Source organism: Oncorhynchus kisutch, unplaced genomic scaffold (assembly GCF_002021735.2).
Source record: "Oncorhynchus kisutch isolate 150728-3 unplaced genomic scaffold, Okis_V2 Okis03b-Okis08b_hom, whole genome shotgun sequence".
Lineage (NCBI taxonomy): Eukaryota > Metazoa > Chordata > Actinopteri > Salmoniformes > Salmonidae > Oncorhynchus > Oncorhynchus kisutch.
The window spans coordinates 8,749,065-8,768,067 of NW_022261980.1; the positions used below are offsets into that span (position 1 = coordinate 8,749,065).

General features: G+C 48.0%; 1 protein-coding gene across 8 annotated transcripts in view; it reads right to left on the minus strand.

Moving 5' to 3' along the window:
• Nucleotides 1–1,158: 1,158 nt before the first annotated feature.
• Nucleotides 1,159–19,003, minus strand: part of LOC109877741 (transducin-like enhancer protein 3-B) — a 45,656-nt gene continuing 27,811 nt past the window's right edge. For all 8 annotated transcript variants that reach the window (XM_031812967.1, XM_031812968.1, XM_031812966.1 and 5 more), the window contains 12 exons: nucleotides 15,597–15,719; nucleotides 15,344–15,394; nucleotides 14,634–14,786; nucleotides 13,208–13,340; nucleotides 12,878–13,050; nucleotides 9,383–9,456; nucleotides 9,007–9,256; nucleotides 5,750–5,997; nucleotides 5,429–5,576; nucleotides 4,045–4,195; nucleotides 3,692–3,768; nucleotides 1,159–3,124 (listed from right to left, as the gene is read on the minus strand). In XM_031812967.1, the coding sequence (XP_031668827.1) occupies nucleotides 3,017–3,124; nucleotides 3,692–3,768; nucleotides 4,045–4,195; nucleotides 5,429–5,576; nucleotides 5,750–5,997; nucleotides 9,007–9,256; nucleotides 9,383–9,456; nucleotides 12,878–13,050; nucleotides 13,208–13,340; nucleotides 14,634–14,786; nucleotides 15,344–15,394; nucleotides 15,597–15,719 (1,689 nt within the window). In that variant the 3' untranslated portion in view covers nucleotides 1,159–3,016. The remainder of the gene's footprint in view (nucleotides 3,125–3,691; nucleotides 3,769–4,044; nucleotides 4,196–5,428; nucleotides 5,577–5,749; nucleotides 5,998–9,006; nucleotides 9,257–9,382; nucleotides 9,457–12,877; nucleotides 13,051–13,207; nucleotides 13,341–14,633; nucleotides 14,787–15,343; nucleotides 15,395–15,596; nucleotides 15,720–19,003) is intronic.

Genomic DNA, 19,003 nt, shown 5'->3' on the forward strand with positions numbered 1-19,003 from the left:
TATCCAGGACAGGAGAGAGAGAGGCTTTAGGACCCAATAACTACATGTTGTTTCCTATCCAGGACAGGAGAGAGAGAGAGAGAGGGAGAGGCTTTAGGACCCAATAACTACATGTTGTTTCCTATCCAGGAGAGAGAGAGAGGGAGGGGCTTTAGGACCCAATAACTACATGTTGTTTCCTATCCAGGAGAGAGAGAGAGGGAGGGGCTTTAGGACCCAATAACTACATGTTGTTTCCTATCCAGGAGAGAGAGAGAGAGGGGGGCTTTAGGACCCAATAACTACATGTTGTTTCCTATCCAGGAGAGAGAGAGGGAGAGGCTTTAGGACCCAATAACTACATGTTTCCTATCCAGGAGAGAGAGAGGGGCTTTAGGACCCAATAACTACAATTACTACATGACTACATAACGTATCCATACTCCACTGCAGCTGATCAGGTGTGGATCGTCCTGTAGTCTCGTCTTCGCTCTCTTCCAAGAAATTCAGAGGAAACCATTAACAACTGGAGGGTCTCAACTAACAAACAACTGAAAACATTGGCTTGACACACTGCCATCTTGAGTAGACAACAGTTTCATCAGGTCCAGCCGTATGCACAGACCCCATAATCCAGTAGGAAGTCTGTGGCAGCTACTGTGACTGTGTGTGTGTGTGTGTGTGTGTCGTGCCTGTGGTTTCAGCGAGGCGCTGAGGCAGCAGTGTGTGACACTCTTAAGTCACACGGGTGGTTTGGCAACACACACAGATCCTCAGCAATGCGTCTCCTCTCCCAGCATCAGTCTTTTGAACAGCCTGCGACCACAACGACACGCCTGGACAGCAGCCTACTGACTCCACTGCTATTCAACAGGCTCACACACACACACCTCATACAGCATCCAGTTAACTAGAAGGAATCACCAGGCATATGTTTGAGGTTAGTTATTCATTATGAAACAGTTCAAGTGTTTCAGTATCACATCAAGTGTGGGGTATAAGTGGAAGACTCCAGTGGTTTAGACACTACACTCAAATGTATCTACTTTCCAACCTATTAAGAGGAAGTTAATGTCAGGGCAGACAGACACGGCTCTCGTAGAAGTACTCAAACGCTCTTTGATACGACGACTGTGCGCTTCCTCAACAATATGTTGCATTGAAATGAACTGGGAAGTCTTTCTACAAAAAAACAACAGTTTATTGAATGATCATCAACTGTACATTATGTTCAGTGCTGACACAGTTTTGCTACATACTTTGGTTGTGAATTGGAGACGCTCACACTTCACCCCTCGTTATGACTGAAGGAAAGGCGGGTATTGGGGCGCAGTGAACAATTTGAGTGTTCCCCCCAACAGCTGAACGGTGGAGGAAGATATTCCCCTTAGACACAGAGCATCTTACCCTCAGTACCATTTGGGCACCAAACAGATCCGCGTACAGAGGCACCTTCATCCTACTCGGTACTGAACATTATGTAGATGCTGGTCACAATGCTTACTTCTGTTGTACATTTTGAAAGATCCTAATAGCCAACCCTAGCACTTAACAGGCACTGTATATCGACTGGAATCCAAGTCCGGTTATGATGATGTACTGATAAATGAGGATAGAGGATCAAATCAATGGATTCCATAGAAGCATGTTCTCCTTAACCCCCCCGTCTAGATGACCCTGTGGGTTGTTCTACATCAGATTTAGGTCCAGACTCAATGTTCAGATTGTGTCCAGCCAGCCATATGAACTGGGGAAGCCGCCGATAAGCCCAGTCCGTCAGCCCGTACTAGTTCAGATTGTGTCCAGCCAGCCATATGTACTGGGGAAGCCGCCGATAAGCCCAGTCCGTCAGCCCGTACTAGTTCAGATTGTGTCCGGCCAGCCATATGAACTGGGGAAGCCGCCGAAAAGCCCAGTCCGTCAGCACGTACTAGTTCAGATTGTGTCGGGCCAGCCATATGAACTGGGGAAGCCACCGATAAGCCCAGTCCGTCAGCCCGTACTAGTTCAGATTGTGTCCGGCCAGCCATATGAACTGGGGAAGCCACCGATAAGCCCAGTCTGTCAGCCCGTACTAGTAATAATCCAGTAGAATTTAAGTCCATCGTTCAACATCAACCAGACGACCCAAAACACCATCCAAGACGTAAAAGAGACGGGTCATAAAAGGGCACAGAGAAAGTAGTAGTTAGTTTCTTTAATATGGTTTTAATTTACATTGTTCTCCTCCTCTCGCCGACCCCCCAGTCTCCTCTGATAGGCCGGTCCAAGCGGGGGTCCTGTGGTATTCCACAGAGTTCCGTGGCTCTGCCTGAGCCGGCAGGCTCCACTTCCCAGACATTTTCGTAGCTCCCCAAAAAAAAGGGCAACATCCCAAAACTCACATTTGAATCTCCACAAACGTGTTCTGGTTGACCATTTAGTTTTTGGAGAGACATTTCCATTTGATTTGGAAAAAGGTCAGCCTGGAGAACGTGCTTCAACACCCTCAAAAAAAAAATTAAAAAAAATGCTTATTCTACTTTCTGTTCTCCCTTGAATATCAAGCAGAAGGGAGAGGCCGAAAGCAAAAACATCACAAGTACACCAGGACATGAAAATAGATATATATATTTATAATATATATATAAAATGTCTTTATTACTCCATTATGTACAATTTTCACAAGACGTCCAGGGAGCAACTGTTGTAAAGACAAAGCACCGCTTCGTCCAGTCATATTACAGAAACATTCATCACCTTCAAAAATAAACCCTCCAAAAACAGGCCCAGGAACAGATCAAACAACAGCAAGACAATTTACATCTTCAGTGCCCATTGGGTTACAGTCTGCACCCGATAGCCAATCATAGCCAGGCCAACTGCCAAGCAGAGTTCATGGTGCCTTCTGAGCACCAATCCGGGAGCCGACATGGTCTGTAGTCCAATCCCTGGTGGTCTTTGAGGTTAGGGGGTGTGGTGAGTGAAGTAAGAGGAGGAGGAGGGGCTAGCAGCTCCCCTCGTCAGGCCACTAGGAGGAGGGGTCAAACTGGTGTTCCTAGTAGATCACCTCGTACACTGTGGCCTTCTTGTCTCCAGAGCCCGTCACGATGTACTTGTCGTCTGCAGAGATGTCGCAGCTCAGGACGGAAGAGGACTCCTTTGACTGTTGAGGTAAAGGGTAAAAAACACGTTAGCGATCCTATTCAGAGCACATCATGTGTTTGCCTGAACTAAACGTGTCCAAAGTGACCATCTGTCTTGGTTGGTCTGAAAGACAATTCTCTGAACAATACTGATAGTCACTTTAAACTATGCCACTTTGTTTACATACCCTACATTACTCATCTCATATCTATATACTGTACTCTATACCATCTACTGCATCTTGCCTATGCCGTTCTGTACCATCACTCATTCATATATCTTTATGTACATATTCTTTATCCCTTTACACTTGTGTGTATAAGGTAGTAGTTGTGGAATTGTTAGTTAGATTACTTGTTGGTTATTACTGCATTGTCGGAACTAGAAGCACAAGCATTTCGCTACACTCGCATTAACATCTGCTAACCATGTGTATGTGACAAATAAATTTGATTTGTTGGCTTTCCAGATTACAACTGACAGTGGTAGCTGGGGTTTCCATGCTGCTGGTCATGTCCCAGGATTGTGAGCATCTATGCGTGTTTGAGAGTGTGTATATTCATGTGTGTGTTATTGATTGGAGTACCTGGAATATGCTGGCACCGTACGGAGTCCTCCAGGCATTCAAGAGGTTGTCCTTCCCCGTGCTCACAAACCATTTACCTTTAAACACAGGACATGATACATGAGTCCAGGTTGCCCTCACCAAGCAGGACAGGCCTGCACAAGACTCCAAGCACCAAAATGCAAGTCCACATGGTTTAACATTTAGTAGCTAACCCAATACAACTGATGTGGGGCAGTTGGTATTACTTGTTGGTACAGTGGAAGTACCAACTAAACAATGTGGTTCAATTCCTTGAGAAAAAAGGTTTCTACACTTGAACTACATAAACAGAGGTTATAAATGACGTCTAGCACCCTGGACATGTTTCTTACCACAGTAGGCGAACTTCAGCGAGAGGACGCAGCTCTCATGCAGGTGGAGCTGGTACTTGTCCGGCTTGGTGTGATGGAGAACCTCCACGTTGCTGCTCTCCATGCCCACTGCCAGCCACTCCCCTGTGGGGCAGTAGCCTAGAGAGAAGATCTGGGAGGAGACGGGAGGTGGGGGTGAACCAGGGCAAAATAGAGTGTGTGTGTGTGTGTATGGGATGCAGCGGTACACGGCAAAGGTATGTTGTCAAACCATTCGGTACACCCCCTACGGTTCAATATGCACACGTGAACCGCGGAATTACGATACGCCTGTCATTTTCAGGTCATTTCCAACACGTGCTCATTGCGCTGACTACAGGCACGTTGTACATTCAGATCTGCAGAACCAGACACGCAGCTTGTGGTCGTTAAGGGGCGCCTGATGGCCGACAAACTTTACTCAACAGCAATGTCTCAAAATGTGGCAACCGCAGTGACAGCAACCCCCCTCCCCCTTAAACAACCAATGGACGATTTGCACTGACATCTCAGTAGGAAACCTCCCTAAAGGGGCCCCATGAAGAGAGAGGAAACTAAAAACAAATTCTCTCAGCTCCCAACGTGACAATGGGGAGACAGAGAGACGCACATCTGAAGAGACACCGGCGTCAAAGCTACCTCACTGACGGTTCACTATGTACTGGTCTGACGGTTCACTATGTACTGGTCTGACGGTTCACTATGTACTGGTCTGACGGTTCACTATGTACTGGTCTGACGGTTCACTATGTACTGGTCTGACGGTTCACTATGTACTGGTCTGACGGTTCACTATGTACTGGTCTGACGGTTCACTATGTACTGGTCTGACGGTTCACTATGTACTGGTCTGACGGTTCACCATGTACTGGTCTGGCAGATCTATGTGTTGCAGACTCGGCCCCTGTATGAGAGTCATACAGAGCACACTTAGCCCTAGAATGAATGAATGCTGTGACTGAGTGGAAGCTAGAGAGACCAAATATCACAATCCCAGCCACTACAGATAACGCACAAAACATAGTGAACGCCATCCGTGAAGCTGATGGGTTTGGGCCCCACATTGGCAAAGCACCTACAGCTCGTCAAAGCTAAGAAGCACTTTTCATTGTATTCTCCCCTTGCTGTCATACAGTAGAGACAGAAACCAGGCAGTCAGTCATGTTGACATTTTTCTGAATGGAACGTTTCAGGATAAATAAAATAGTTAATTTAAAGGGTTTAAAGGGTGATGTGTTTATTTTTTTCCTTAAATGTAAATATCCCGAAACCGTACCGAACCGCGGGCCCACTGTACCGTTGTATCCCCTGTGTGTGTGTGTGTGTGTGTGTGTGCGCGCGCGCGTAAACATAAATACGAGCGTACCTGGGAGGTGAAGTCATGCTGCTGGAGCTGGCGACCCTCCCTCAGGTCCCATGAGCGGACGGTGTTGTCCAGACCTCCGGTCCACAGCTTTGTCCCATCGTGGGAGATGTCGATACAGCTGGCGCCGTCCGTGTGGCCCTGGAACTGCCTACAGCACCCAGCAAACACCGTGGACTTAGCCAAGTGATTCCACTCACGCTTTGGACATTTCAATGTAATCCCACTCCAATCATTACTGCTACTCAATTACTGCTAAAATCACATGGGCAGTAGTACATCCCTCCCAGCCAGTCCTCTACTCTCTTCAGATGGATCACTCACCTGACCAGGGTCTGGTTGTGCAGGTCCCAGACGGCGATGTTCCCATCACTGCAGCAGGAGAAGCAGACTTTGGCGTCGGGGGAGATGGCCAGTGCGTAGCAGGCGGGGGCCGAGGAGGTGAGCTCCGCCTTGATACGTGGCGTCGGAGAGGCCAGGTCCCAGATGGTCAGCGTGCTGGCCTCACCGCCCACAATCAGGGTGCGGCCATCAGGGAGGAGCTTACAGGAGCGGATGTAGTTGTCCCTGTTCTGGAGACAGAGAGGGAGCCAGTTAACACTTGGGCTTCAGCCAGTTATCCTGATAATAGCAGGTATCGTGAGACACACAAATGTATTGCTAAATATTGCTATACTGTTGGAGCTAGGTACACAGCCATTTCACTACACCCGCAATAACATCTGATAAATAATGAGACCAATAAAATGTGATTTAATTTAAAAGCAGGTGTGGCGACTCCAACCCCATTGGATGAATTGAACGGATGTAGGTGGAGCAGTATCTCCATAGGGAAGCTCTGACGAAGGCCTTGAGGTCAATACATAAAGCTTAAGAGAGCCGCGACCCCAGCGAGAGCCTCGACCCCAGCGAGAGCCTCGACCCCAGCGAGAGCCGTGACCCCAGCGAGAGCAGTGTGCAGGTTTCCTCTTTTTCCTCATCTTATTCAACTGTTAAAATGCACCTGCAACAAAGATGGCTCAGATGTGCCTTTGGAAGCAGGTGTGAGGATAAAAGCATCAGAGTGTGTTTGAGTATGGCTTCCCTCGGCTGTGGTGTGTGGAGCGAGACTCATTTTCAGCTTTAACAAGGGCAGAAGAGTGTTAGCTGGACTGGGTCCATGAGGCGGGTGATGTGAATGACAGATCAATAGAGGGCCGGGGCTCTCAGATGAATTAAACAGCTTGCTGATGACTATATAAGACCTGGTCACAAAGCCAGCACTCTCCCTCTGCTCCTTCCCCCTCTCCAAAGTGGCCAGGAGACAGTATCAAACTGATGAATGGGGAGGATGGGAGAATGACTAATGGGGTGGGTAATGGCAAACCGGGGCAGGACGATCAGAAGATCATTACTTTAGGTCTTTTTCAAAAACGTCACACACAGGGCCGACGAACAAGATGCTGTGCCTTGAATTATTACATTCACAAGAGCAGATGGAGGGAGAGGGTGGATGTGGGGTTCAGAGGGCTGGTTTAGAGGGTGGATGTGGGGTTCAGAGGGTGGATGTGGGGTTCAGAGGGCTGGTTCAGAGGGTGGATGTGGGGTTCAGAGGGCTGGTTCAGAGGGTGGATGTGGGGTTCAGAGGGTGGATGTGGGGTTCAGAGGGCTGGTTCAGAGGGTGGATGTGGGGTTCAGAGGGCTGGTTCAGAGGGTGGATGTGGGGTTCAGAGGGCTGAAGGCAGCAGTGTAAAGTACTTAAGTAAAAAATACTTTGAAGTACTACTTAAGTTGTTTTTTGGGGGCATCTGTACTTTACTATTTATATTCTTTACAACTTCTACTCCACTATATTCCTAATGAAAATAACGTACTTACATTTTCCATGACACCCAAAAGTACGAAACATTTTGAATGCTTAGCAGGACAGGAAAATGGTCTAATTCAAGCACAGAGAAAATCCCTGGTCATACATCAGCCCTATGAAGAGCATCCTCTGTGCCCATCAGTGGGCTTGGTATCTCAGTCCATGTCTAATGATAACCGTCACAGTATCATCTCAGATACAAGGCTAGCTTGTTCAGCTTGGCTATCCTGTTAGCTAGCATACAGCCCAGCCAACCTAAGTTATAGCCTTCGTCCCATATTGTCTGTTGTTATGCCTTACACCATTATAACAATGATATTCTCTCATATTACTCCAGTGCTAGCCTCTCTACACTGGCTTCCTGTCAAAGCAAGGGCTGATTTCAAGGTTTTACTGCTAACCTACAAAGCATTACATGGGCTTGCTCCTACCTATCTCTCTGATTTGGTCCTGCCGTACATACCTACACGTACGCTACGGTCACAAGACGCAGGCCTCCTAATTGTCCCTAGAATTTCTAAGCAAACAGCTGGAGGCAGGGCTTTCTCCTATAGAGCTCCATTTTTATGGAACGGTCTGCCTACCCATGTCAGAGACGCAAACTCGGTCTCAACCTTTAAGTCTTTACTGAAGACTCATCTCTTCAGTGGGTCATATGATTGAGTGTAGTCTGGCCCAGGAGTGGGAAGGTGAACGGAAAGGCTCTGGAGCAACGAACCGCCCTTGCTGTCTCTGCCTGGCCGGTTCCCCTCTTTCCACTGGGATTCTCTGCCTCTAACCCTATTACAGGGGCTGAGTCACTGGCTTGCTGGGGCTCTCTCATGCCGTCCCTGGAGGGGGTGCGTCACCTGAGTGGGTTGATGCCCCCCCCTTGGGTTGTGCCGTGGCGGAGATCTTTGTGGGCTATACTCAGCCTTGTCTCAGGATGGTAAGTTGGTGGTTGAAGATATCCCTCTAGTGGTGTGGGGGCTGTGCTTTGGCAAAGTGGGTGGGGTTATATCCTTCCTGTTTGGCCCTGTCCGGGGGTGTCCTCGGATGGGGCCACAGTGTCTCCTGACCCCTCCTGTCTCAGCCTCCAGTATTTATGCTGCAGTAGTTTATGTGTCGGGGGGCTGGGGTCAGTTTGTTATATCTGGAGTACTTCTCCTGTCCTATTCGGTGTCCTGTGTGAATCTAAGTGTGCGTTCTCTAATTCTCTCCTTCTCTCTTTCTTTCTCTCTCTCGGAGGACCTGAGCCCTAGGACCATGCCCCAGGACTACCTGACATGATGACTCCTTGCTGTCCCCAGTCCACCTGGCCATGCTGCTGCTCCAGTTTCAACTTCCACCTGACTGTGCTGCTGCTCCAGTTTCAACTGTTCTGCCTTATTATTATTCGACCATGCTGGTCATTTATGAACATTTGAACATCTTGGCCATGTTCTGTTATAATCTCCACCCGGCACAGCCAGAAGAGGACTGGCCACCCCACATAGCCTGGTTCCTCTCTAGGTTTCTTCCTAGGTATTGGCCTTTCTAGGGAGTTTTTCCTAGCCACCGTGCTTCTACACCTGCATTGCTTGCTGTTTGGGGTTTTAGGCTGGGTTTCTGTACAGCACTTTGAGATATCAGCTGATGTACGAAGGGCTATATAAATAAATTTGATTTGATTTGATTTGAAATAACACATATGGAATCATGTAGTAACCAAAAAACCCTTGAATGAGTGTGTGTCCAAACGCTAACGGCTCCTTACCAGGCAGTCCAGTTGGGACACGGGACTCTTGCTGCCCGGCTGGCTGATGTCCCAGATCTTAACGCAGCCCTTGCCACCGGTGTAGACGTGGCGCGTGGGGTTGCTGATGGTGACGGCGCACACCACCTCGCCGTGGCTCAGCGTGTTGATCTGGCGAGCGTGGCGTGGGATGCCCGGGCCTATGAGAGCGTCCGGGGGAAAGGGCACCGGCTGCATCTGGCCATCGGCGCTCACATGAAAGGAGTAGGCACTACCGTGGGGAGAAAGGGCAGTTGTTTTGAAACTTGGAACCAAAATGTTGGACTTGACCTGTGACCTGTGACTTTCAGGCTCTCGTGATAAACAGTTTAAACAAAGAGTGGGTTTGGAGACTTACGGTTTCCCTCCAGAGATGGATGTGAGACTGGCTTGCAGACCTGGTCTCATGTGGGAGTGAGGGTCAAACCCCGCCTGGGAAAACAGACAGCATGTTAACATGAACAAACAGTGGAAGGCCTATCCATGCAGCCAACTAGGCTAAATGTTCAAACAGGAAACAGCATCACTGCCTCTGTAGTGTCAAATAGGACAGGGGCACTCTAGTACTATTTCAGAAGGTCTGATCACACAAATGTCCTATGTGGCAAAACCCCCACCTCACAAACCAATGCCACCCAAAACAGCTCACACACCCATCTTGTTGGCAGAGAGATAGTTTTGCAGTTTTAAGTTACATTGTTCGCAATTCTATACATGTTGCATTGGGCAGAGATTTTTGTTGCTGTTTTAAAGCTCATTTCCTGCAATTCTAGTTATTTTTCCAGGTCTTGTTTGTGTTTATAAACTAGGTGGTTCAGACCGTATATACAACGGTTATGACAACACATTAGTTTTTCCTGCTCTAATTACATTGGTAACCAGTTCATAATAGCAATAAGGCACCTTGGGGGTTTGTGGTATATGGCCAATATACCACTGCTAAGGGCTGTGTTCAGGCACTCCTCGTTGCGTCGTTCATAAGAACAGCCCTAAGCCGTGGTATATTGGCCACATCCCACACCCTCTTGGCTCTTATTGCTTAATTAAACGATACCAGGGGTCGAAGCCTGACCTGGTTCAGTACTAGTAGAGACCCACGGTTCGTATTGAACCAGTTCTGAGTATGTAGGACACAAGGGGAATTCTTACTCTCATTTCATACAGTGCTGGGGATTCTACATTCCTTCGCCCAGGTTTGTGGTAACGGTGTGAAAGAGCAGCTTGCTAATGCTAATGAGAGCCTGGGAGATTCACACACACACAGAAGTGTTTTGACAGGGTTGTTATTCCCCTCCCTTGTAGCACCAGACATCAAAGCAGTGGAGTTAGGCAATAGAAACCTTGGAGTTAGCTAACAATTTACACAGAGAGGAGAGAAATTACTTTTTTGAAAAAGTGAACTATTGAAATAGGAAATTCATTGTAAATTGGCTGCTAGTCATACAGTCTTTCAGCCGACAGCCGTGTTGGCTAACTCAACGGTGGCGCTGCGGAGACATGTAATATATAGTGAGACGTGAGTCTGATGTACGTTTACATGTGTGTTTGAGTGAACACCTTTTCTTTCCTCTTCCTGTGTCGTATTAGTAACTGTAGCCTGTGTCGTATTAGTAACTGTAGCCTGTGTCGTATTAGTAACTGTAGCCTGTGTCGTATTAGTAACTGTAGCCTGTGTCGTATTAGTAACTGTAGCCTGTGTCGTATTAGTAACTGTAGCCTGTGTCGTATTAGTAACTGTAGCCTGTGTCGTATTAGTAACTGTAGCCTGTGTCGTATTAGTAACTGTAGCCTGTGTCGTATTAGTAACTGTAGCCTGTGTCGTATTAGTAACTGTAGCCTGTGTCGTATTAGTAACTGTAGCCTGTGTCGTATTAGTAACTGTAGCCTGTGTCGTATTAGTAACTGTAGCCTGTGTCGTATTAGTAACTGTAGCCTGTGTCGTATTAGTAACTGTAGCCTGTGTCGTATTAGTAACTGTAGCCTGTGTCGTATTAGTAACTGTAGCCTGTGTCGTATTAGTAACTGTAGCCTGTGTCGTATTAGTAACTGTAGCCTGTGTCGTATTAGTAACTGTAGCCTGTGTCGTATTAGTAACTGTAGCCTGTGTCGTATTAGTAACTGTAGCCTGTGTCGTATTAGTAACTGTAGCCTGTGTCGTATTAGTAACTGTAGCCTGTGTCGTATTAGTAACTGTAGCCTGTGTCGTATTAGTAACTGTAGCCTGTGTCGTATTAGTAACTGTAGCCTGTGTCGTATTAGTAACTGTAGCCTGTGTCGTATTAGTAACTGTAGCCTGTGTCGTATTAGTAACTGTAGCCTGTGTCGTATTAGTAACTGTAGCCTGTGTCGTATTAGTAACTGTAGCCTGTGTCGTATTAGTAACTGTAGCCTGTGTCGTATTAGTAACTGTAGCCTGTGTCGTATTAGTAACTGTAGCCTGTGTCGTATTAGTAACTGTAGCCTGTGTCGTATTAGTAACTGTAGCCTGTGTCGTATTAGTAACTGTAGCCTGTGTCGTATTAGTAACTGTAGCCTGTGTCGTATTAGTAACTGTAGCCTGTGTCGTATTAGTAACTGTAGCCTGTGTCGTATTAGTAACTGTAGCCTGTGTCGTATTAGTAACTGTAGCCTGTGTCGTATTAGTAACTGTAGCCTGTGTCGTATTAGTAACTGTAGCCTGTGTCGTATTAGTAACTGTAGCCTGTGTCGTATTAGTAACTGTAGCCTGTGTCGTATTAGTAACTGTAGCCTGTGTCGTATTAGTAACTGTAGCCTGTGTCGTATTAGTAACTGTAGCCTGTGTCGTATTAGTAACTGTAGCCTGTGTGCCTGTGTCGTATTAGTAACTGTAGCCTGTGTGCCTGTGTCGTATTAGTAACTGTAGCCTGTGTGACTGTCGTATTAGTGCCTGTAGCCTGTGTGACTGTGTCGTATTAGTGCCTGTAGCCTGTGTGACTGTGTCGTATTAGTGCCTGTAGCCTGTGTGACTGTGTCGTATTAGTGCCTGTAGCCTGTGTCGTATTAGTGCCTGTAGCCTGTGTCGTATTAGTGCCTGTAGCCTGTGTCGTATTAGTGCCTGTAGCCTGTGTCGTATTAGTGCCTGTAGCCTGTGTCGTATTAGTAACTGTAGCCTGTGTCGTATTAGTAACTGTAGCCTGTGTCGTATTAGTAACTGTAGCCTGTGTCGTATTAGTAACTGTAGCCTGTGTCGTATTAGTAACTGTAGCCTGTGTCGTATTAGTAACTGTAGCCTGTGTCGTATTAGTAACTGTAGCCTGTGTCGTATTAGTAACTGTAGCCTGTGTCGTATTAGTAACTGTAGCCTGTGTCGTATTAGTAACTGTAGCCTGTGTCGTATTAGTAACTGTAGCCTGTGTCGTATTAGTAACTGTAGCCTGTGTCGTATTAGTAACTGTAGCCTGTGTCGTATTAGTAACTGTAGCCTGTGTCGTATTAGTAACTGTAGCCTGTGTGACTGTGTCGTATTAGTAACTGTAGCCTGTGTGACTGTGTCGTATTAGTAACTGTAGCCTGTGTGACTGTGTTGTATTAGTAACTGTAGCCTGTGACTGTGTTGTATTAGTAACTGTAGCCTGTGTGACTGTGTTGTATTAGTAACTGTAGCCTGTGTGACTGTGTTGTATTAGTAACTGTAGCCTGTGTTGTATTAGTAACTGTAGCCTGTGTGACTGTGTTGTATTAGTAACTGTAGCCTGTGTTGTATTAGTAACTGTAGCCTGTGTTGTATTAGTCACTGTATCCTGTGTGACTGTGTTGTGTTAGTAACTGTGTATAGGGAAGAGAGGCTGAATGTGAGTATGTGAGGTGAAGGGGGCGTTTTAGGGGTGCGTACCATGGGCGAACGTCCGTACGCAGCAGCGGCCACGCTCATCTGGGGGGAGATGTGGAGGCCGGCGTAGACCCCGGGGCTGGTCAGGGAGCCGTTCATCTCGTGGTGGCCCATCATGGCGAAGGGCGTGGCGTAGGAGCCAGCTATGGACAAAGGGGTACGCAGGGCTGGAGCAGCTAGAGAGAGGGAGGAGAGAGACCATAAGAACAACTGATTCTGTCATAGGCAAATGGGCAGACCTACAAGGAAGTTATTTTCATGTTAATCTATTTGTGGTTAGCGGGCGAGTGTGTTTGTATACATGTGGGTATGAGTGTGTGTGTGAGGACTTACCCAGTGCCTCCATGCCCGAGGGCTTGCCCATGATGGGCCGTAGACCAGGGGTGGTGCTGGTGCCTGGTGTGGGGGCATCGTTACGAGGTGTGGGGGTGTTAGACTTCAGGCCCGGCGTGGATGACTTATCATTCTGACAGAGAGACTTGGTGTGATTAATGTTGCTTTATTCCAGCGTGTTCCATCGCAATTCTAAATGATGTCAATCACAAAGCAATAGAACCCCAACCCACCCAACCAGATCGCTGGCAACCCGCCCCCCCAACCAGATCGCTGGCAACCCACCCCCCCAACCAGATCGCTGGCAACCCACCCACCCAACCAGATCGCTGGCAACCCACCCACCCAACCAGATCGCTGGCAACCCACCCACCCAACCAGATCGCTAGGAACCCACCCACCCAACAGGATCGCTAGCAACCCACCCACCCAACCAGATCGCTAGCAACCCACCCACCCACCCAGATCGCTGGCAACCCACCCACCCAACCAGATCGCTGGCAACCCACCCACCCAACCAGATGCACCCCCGGACCTAAACATGAGTCCTGACTAGTTAAACACGTTATCACAGCCAAGATCTCTGTAGTTTGCTCCCTGACTAGACCAGTAATTAAGCACATTGACATAGGGACTGGTAAGGGAAGGTGGGATGAGTGAGTGAGTGAGTGAGTGAGTGAGTGAGTGAGTGAGTGAGTGAGTGAGTGAGACAGAGAGACAGAGAGACAGAGAGACACAGACAGAGAGACACAGACAGAGAGACACAGACAGAGAGACACAGACAGAGAGACACAGACAGAGAGACACAGACAGAGAGACACAGACAGAGAGACACAGACAGAGAGACACAGACAGAGAGACACAGACAGAGAGACACAGACAGAGAGACACAGACAGAGAGACACAGACAGAGAGACACAGACAGAGAGACACAGACAGAGAGACACAGACAGAGAGACACAGACAGAGAGACACAGACACAGAGAGACACAGACACAGAGAGACATAGACACAGAGAGACATAGACACAGAGAGACATAGACACAGAGAGACAGAGACACAGAGAGACAGAGACACAGAGAGACAGAGACACAGAGAGACAGAGACACAGAGAGACAGAGATGGAGGGTGGGACAGAGAGAGAGATGGAGGGTGGGACAGAGAGAGAGATGGAGGATGGGACAGAGCAATCTCCCCGTCATTGCCCCGGTTTATTTACGATCCGGGGCTGGGAAAGCAATGAACATTTATTCTGCCTGCCATAAAGGATATTGAAAGGAGCAGAGCACTGTGTGTCTCCTCTCCAGCCCCCCAACCCTCATTCAGCAGTTTAATCGCCCCACTTCCTCCCATGTATGAGCCGCTCACCCCTTGTCTATTGTTTTCCCCTACCCCCTCCTTTCCTGTTCCTCACACACACACTCACATGGGCGTGGTCCTTGGCTTTGGAGGAGGGCGTGCTGCCGGAGGAGGCCACGGAGGCGGGGCTGTTGGGGGCGTCCTTCTTTAGGGCCCGTGATTTGTCCAGACCGTTTTCTGGAGGAGAATGGGCGGGACTGGCTCTGGGAGTGGCTGGGTCCTAGAGAGAGAACAGGAGAAAAGTGATGAGTGAGAGGAAGAGAGCGAGAGAATGGAAACACGCTGGAACATGTACATGAAGGTCAAACAAACCCAGGACACATGTGCAAACACAGATACACTTAGTTTCTCCTCTGTCTCCGTCACACTAGGGGTTCCATCCCCTCTAGGTTTCTGTGAAAAGCATTTCTTTGTATAAGCAAGTCTCTGTACAATAAAGGTTTTCTTTGGTACACATACACACAAGTGGATGTTACACACAACCACACAGCTCCGTTTCCTTCTTTATGTTAGGGGAGGTTACCCTGGTGACCTTAGTGAGGGTGTGACAGCTGTTAAGGTCTCTGTCAGCCCTGGTTCCTCAACAAAGACACCAGTGTTCAGTCACTAGCTACCAGAGAGACCGGGTGGAATGTGGCTCTGCAATTCAACCACACTAACATTTTTTTTTTCTCACCTTTATTTTACTAGGCAAGTCAGTTAAGAACAAATTCTTATACCAACACAGTCATACGCGGCCACTCAAACACACACATGCAAAAGACCAGCTGCTCTCACCTCATTGGACACATCCACGACCAGGTCGTCACTTTTGTCTCCATCGCTATCCTGTTGAGAGACAGACAGTGACCACACTTATATCAGAGTGTGTGAGCAGTACTTCTCCTGTTTAAAGGTGCTGTATGTATGTATGTATGTATGTATGTATGTATGTATGTATGTATGTATGTATGTATGTATGTATGTATGTATGTATGTATGTATGTATATATATATATATATGTGTGCGTGTGTGCGTGCTCCCACTCACGTATCTGCTCATAGCGTCCTTCTCCTCCACCTTGCGTTTCTTGGAGTCCATGCTATAATCAGAGGAGCTGCGGTGTTTATCGCTGGCTGCACGCAGGCTGTCTGACGGAGACACCGAGTTATTCTGGAACAACACGCAGACAGACAGATGAGGAACCATGTCAGTCACAGGAGGCTTCCCATGTAACAAAACATCTAGGAGAAAGGTGCTCTGTTAGTTTAGGTGTTGTAGTGTGTCTTTGTGCTGTAGAGACAGCCATCTTAGAGGGGAGAGCTGCCAGGCCATCGATGGGGCTTTACCAAAGTCCTTCAAACACACACCCCTTGACAGAGCTAAACCTCCCCTCAGAGTAGAGGATATTAACAAGCACCATGATGCATTAGTGAGGGACAGGCAGTGAGCATGACTGAGTGAGCCCAGGAGACAAACTGAACAGACTCATCTTCTCCCAGCCTTCCATTGACTGAGGCTGTTGACACACAATGCAAACAATGCAGAACTTGTCTTCCTGTCCTCCTCCTGCTATCCCTCCAACACACACACACACACACACACACACACACACATCAGAAAGGAAAACACCAGGTGTACAGTGCTTCTTTCTCCAGAGCTGCTGGGCTGAACGGATGACCGCTGGAGAGTGGACTGGTGTGGTGAGTTCTGACCTCACACAGGTCAGCACCTTGCCAGGACCACTCAGTGGTTATACAGTACAAAAACAAGTAGCGAGGGAGGGACAGGAAACTGACTAAACCACAGGGATTGAATGACAGGAGAGACACTGAGTGAGTGAGAGCACAGAAGGAACGTTGACAAAGAGCAAACAGAAACCGGCGAGAAAAAGTAGAGCAGGTAAGTTGTTGAAAAAGAGGGAGTGAAAGAGAAAAAAGGCAGCTGGCATCCAATGAGAGGCCAGTAGTGAGGAAGCTGGCATCCAATGAGAGGCCAGTAGTGATGAAGCTGGCATCCAATGAGAGGCCAGTAGTGAGGAAGCAGGCATCCAATGAGAGGCCAGTAGTGAGGAAGCTGGCATCCAATGAGAGGCCAGTAGTGATGAAGCTGGCATCCAAAGAGAGGCCAGTAGTGAGGAAGCAGGCATCCAATGGAAGACCAGTAGTGAGGCAGCTGGCATCCAATGAGAGACCAGTAGTGAGGCAGCTAGCATCCAATGAGAGACCAGTAGTGGGGCAGCTGGGGTGGGGGGGGGAAATAGGCTGGCACTGCCAGGGTGGCACTGGGCCCTCCATGCCAAGCCCACACACTCATTTAGCCTTTCCTTACCCACAGAGACAGAGACAAGAGCTGCCCATTTTAACCCCTCACCCAGGTCCCCTGAGAAAAAAGAAACGAACGACAGCGAGAGTAAAGAAATAAAAGTAGCGAGAGAGAAAAAAAAGAGACAGGGCCTTGTGGTTGGCAGACAGAACGAGAGAGAGAGAGGAGGATGTGGTTGGGCAGCGTTGGGGTGCCCCCTTCAGAAGGGCTTTCTAGGCAACATGCCCTCGTCTTGGCTGCTGCACAAAGGAATCTGACCCTTCGTGACTAAGCCAAACCCTCCATTCTCCCCGTCCCCTTTCCCCATCCCGGCTCTAAATATGTACATGAATGTTGCCATTGTGGCTCCAAAATGCACAGCTTCTCTTTTGGAGAGGATAAAAGGAGAGAGACAAATAGAGGTGGATTGGCCTGAGGGGTGGTGGGGTGGGTAACTAGCTAGCTACCTCCCTCCCAGGCCCCCTCTCTCTGAGGTTGTGTGTGTTTTTGGTTTTACTATCCATGTGGATATCAGAAGTCCTTAAGGTGTCAGCGTGCTTCAGTTCGGCAGGCTGATAGCTGTAGTCGACTAGGCGAACAGAACGAGTGTGTTTGCATACTCCCTTATAGACATTCCCTTGAAAAAAATTAGGGGAAAAAAATGGCAATAGTACAGCTTGTCCATTCTGAGACACCGTAGCCAGTATACACTTCCTCAAGTCAGAATTAATGGGCCTTGAGAAAAAATGTGCCCGAAAAGCCACCAAATTGTGTCATAGTACATGTATAAACTCCTCTGAAGTGTCAGTCTGGGAAGCATGCGGACACCTTTACAAGGATAGTAAAAACAAGGACACCTCCACAAGGGAGGGATTGGGTTTACAGTTAGGATTCGCTTTAAGGTTAGAATTAGGTTTAGGGCACATATAATTTGAATGGGAAAACATAGTTTGGTCCCAACAAGGATAGTAAAACAACTGTGTGCGTCTGTCTGTCTAATACACAGGGGCTTTTTAAGGCCTGATTAACAGACTGGATAACCTCAGACGCCTCCTATCAGGTGACCTGAGACAACAGGACAGGAAGGGAGGAAGCGACGGAGGGAGATGAGGGAGGGGAGTGGAGTTAGCATTAGCACTGCTAATCGCAGGGGCCCAGTTTCATTCCCTTCAGACATGACTGCACCCATTCACGCTGCCCAGTCATTGGGAACCCAATCCCTGCGTTGTCGCAGCCGCCACCGCGTCGCTATCAGAGAGATTTAATCTAGTCTAATAAACAGAGGCTTTAACAAGAGAAGAAGCCCGGGGGCAGGGGGGAGGAAAGAATTCACTATCTGTGTTCAGAAATATTTACTGGAAGTAGGCAGAGAGAGAGAGAGAGAGACAGAGAGAGAGACAGAGAGAGAGACAGAGAGAGAGACAGAGAGAGAGACAGAGAGAGAGACAGAGAGAGAGACAGAGAGAGAGACAGAGAGAGAGACAGAGAGAGAGACAGAGAGAGAGACAGAGAGAGAGACAGAGAGAGAGAGAGAGACAGAGACAGAGAGAGAGAGAGACAGAGACAGAGAGAGAGAGAGACAGAGACAGAGAGAGAGAGAGACAGAGAGAGAGAGAGAGAGACAGAGAGAGAGAGAGACAGAGAGAGAGAGAGACAGAGAGAGAGAGAGACAGAGAGAGAGAGAGACAGAGAGAGAGAGAGACAGAGAGAGACAGAGAGAGAGACAGAGAGAGAGACAGAGAGAGAGACAGATAAAACGATTGAGTATGAACAGAAAGGAGAGAGAGAATGATTACAACATACTGACAAAAGGAAAAGGAGGGCATTAGAAAACAAAGAGGTAGAATAAGGCTGGAGAGAAAGATGGAAGGAGTAAAAGGCAGAGAGGAGGGAGGAGGGGTGGAGAGATGGGCGACAGTAAATCCTCTTAGGAGAGACCAGAGTCAAAGTCTCTTTTAATTGTGATGAAATTATAGAGAGGGATAATCCTCGCCTGGTGACTGGAGTCATTTTCCACCTGGATTAGATCGTGTAGAGGAGGAAGCAGGACCAGCTCTATGAGCCAGACTCGGCTCCCCCAGTCATTATTTGATTGCAGAATAGCTTATACCAGACAAAACGTGTGTGTTCTACTGCAGGGATCAGGAATATTA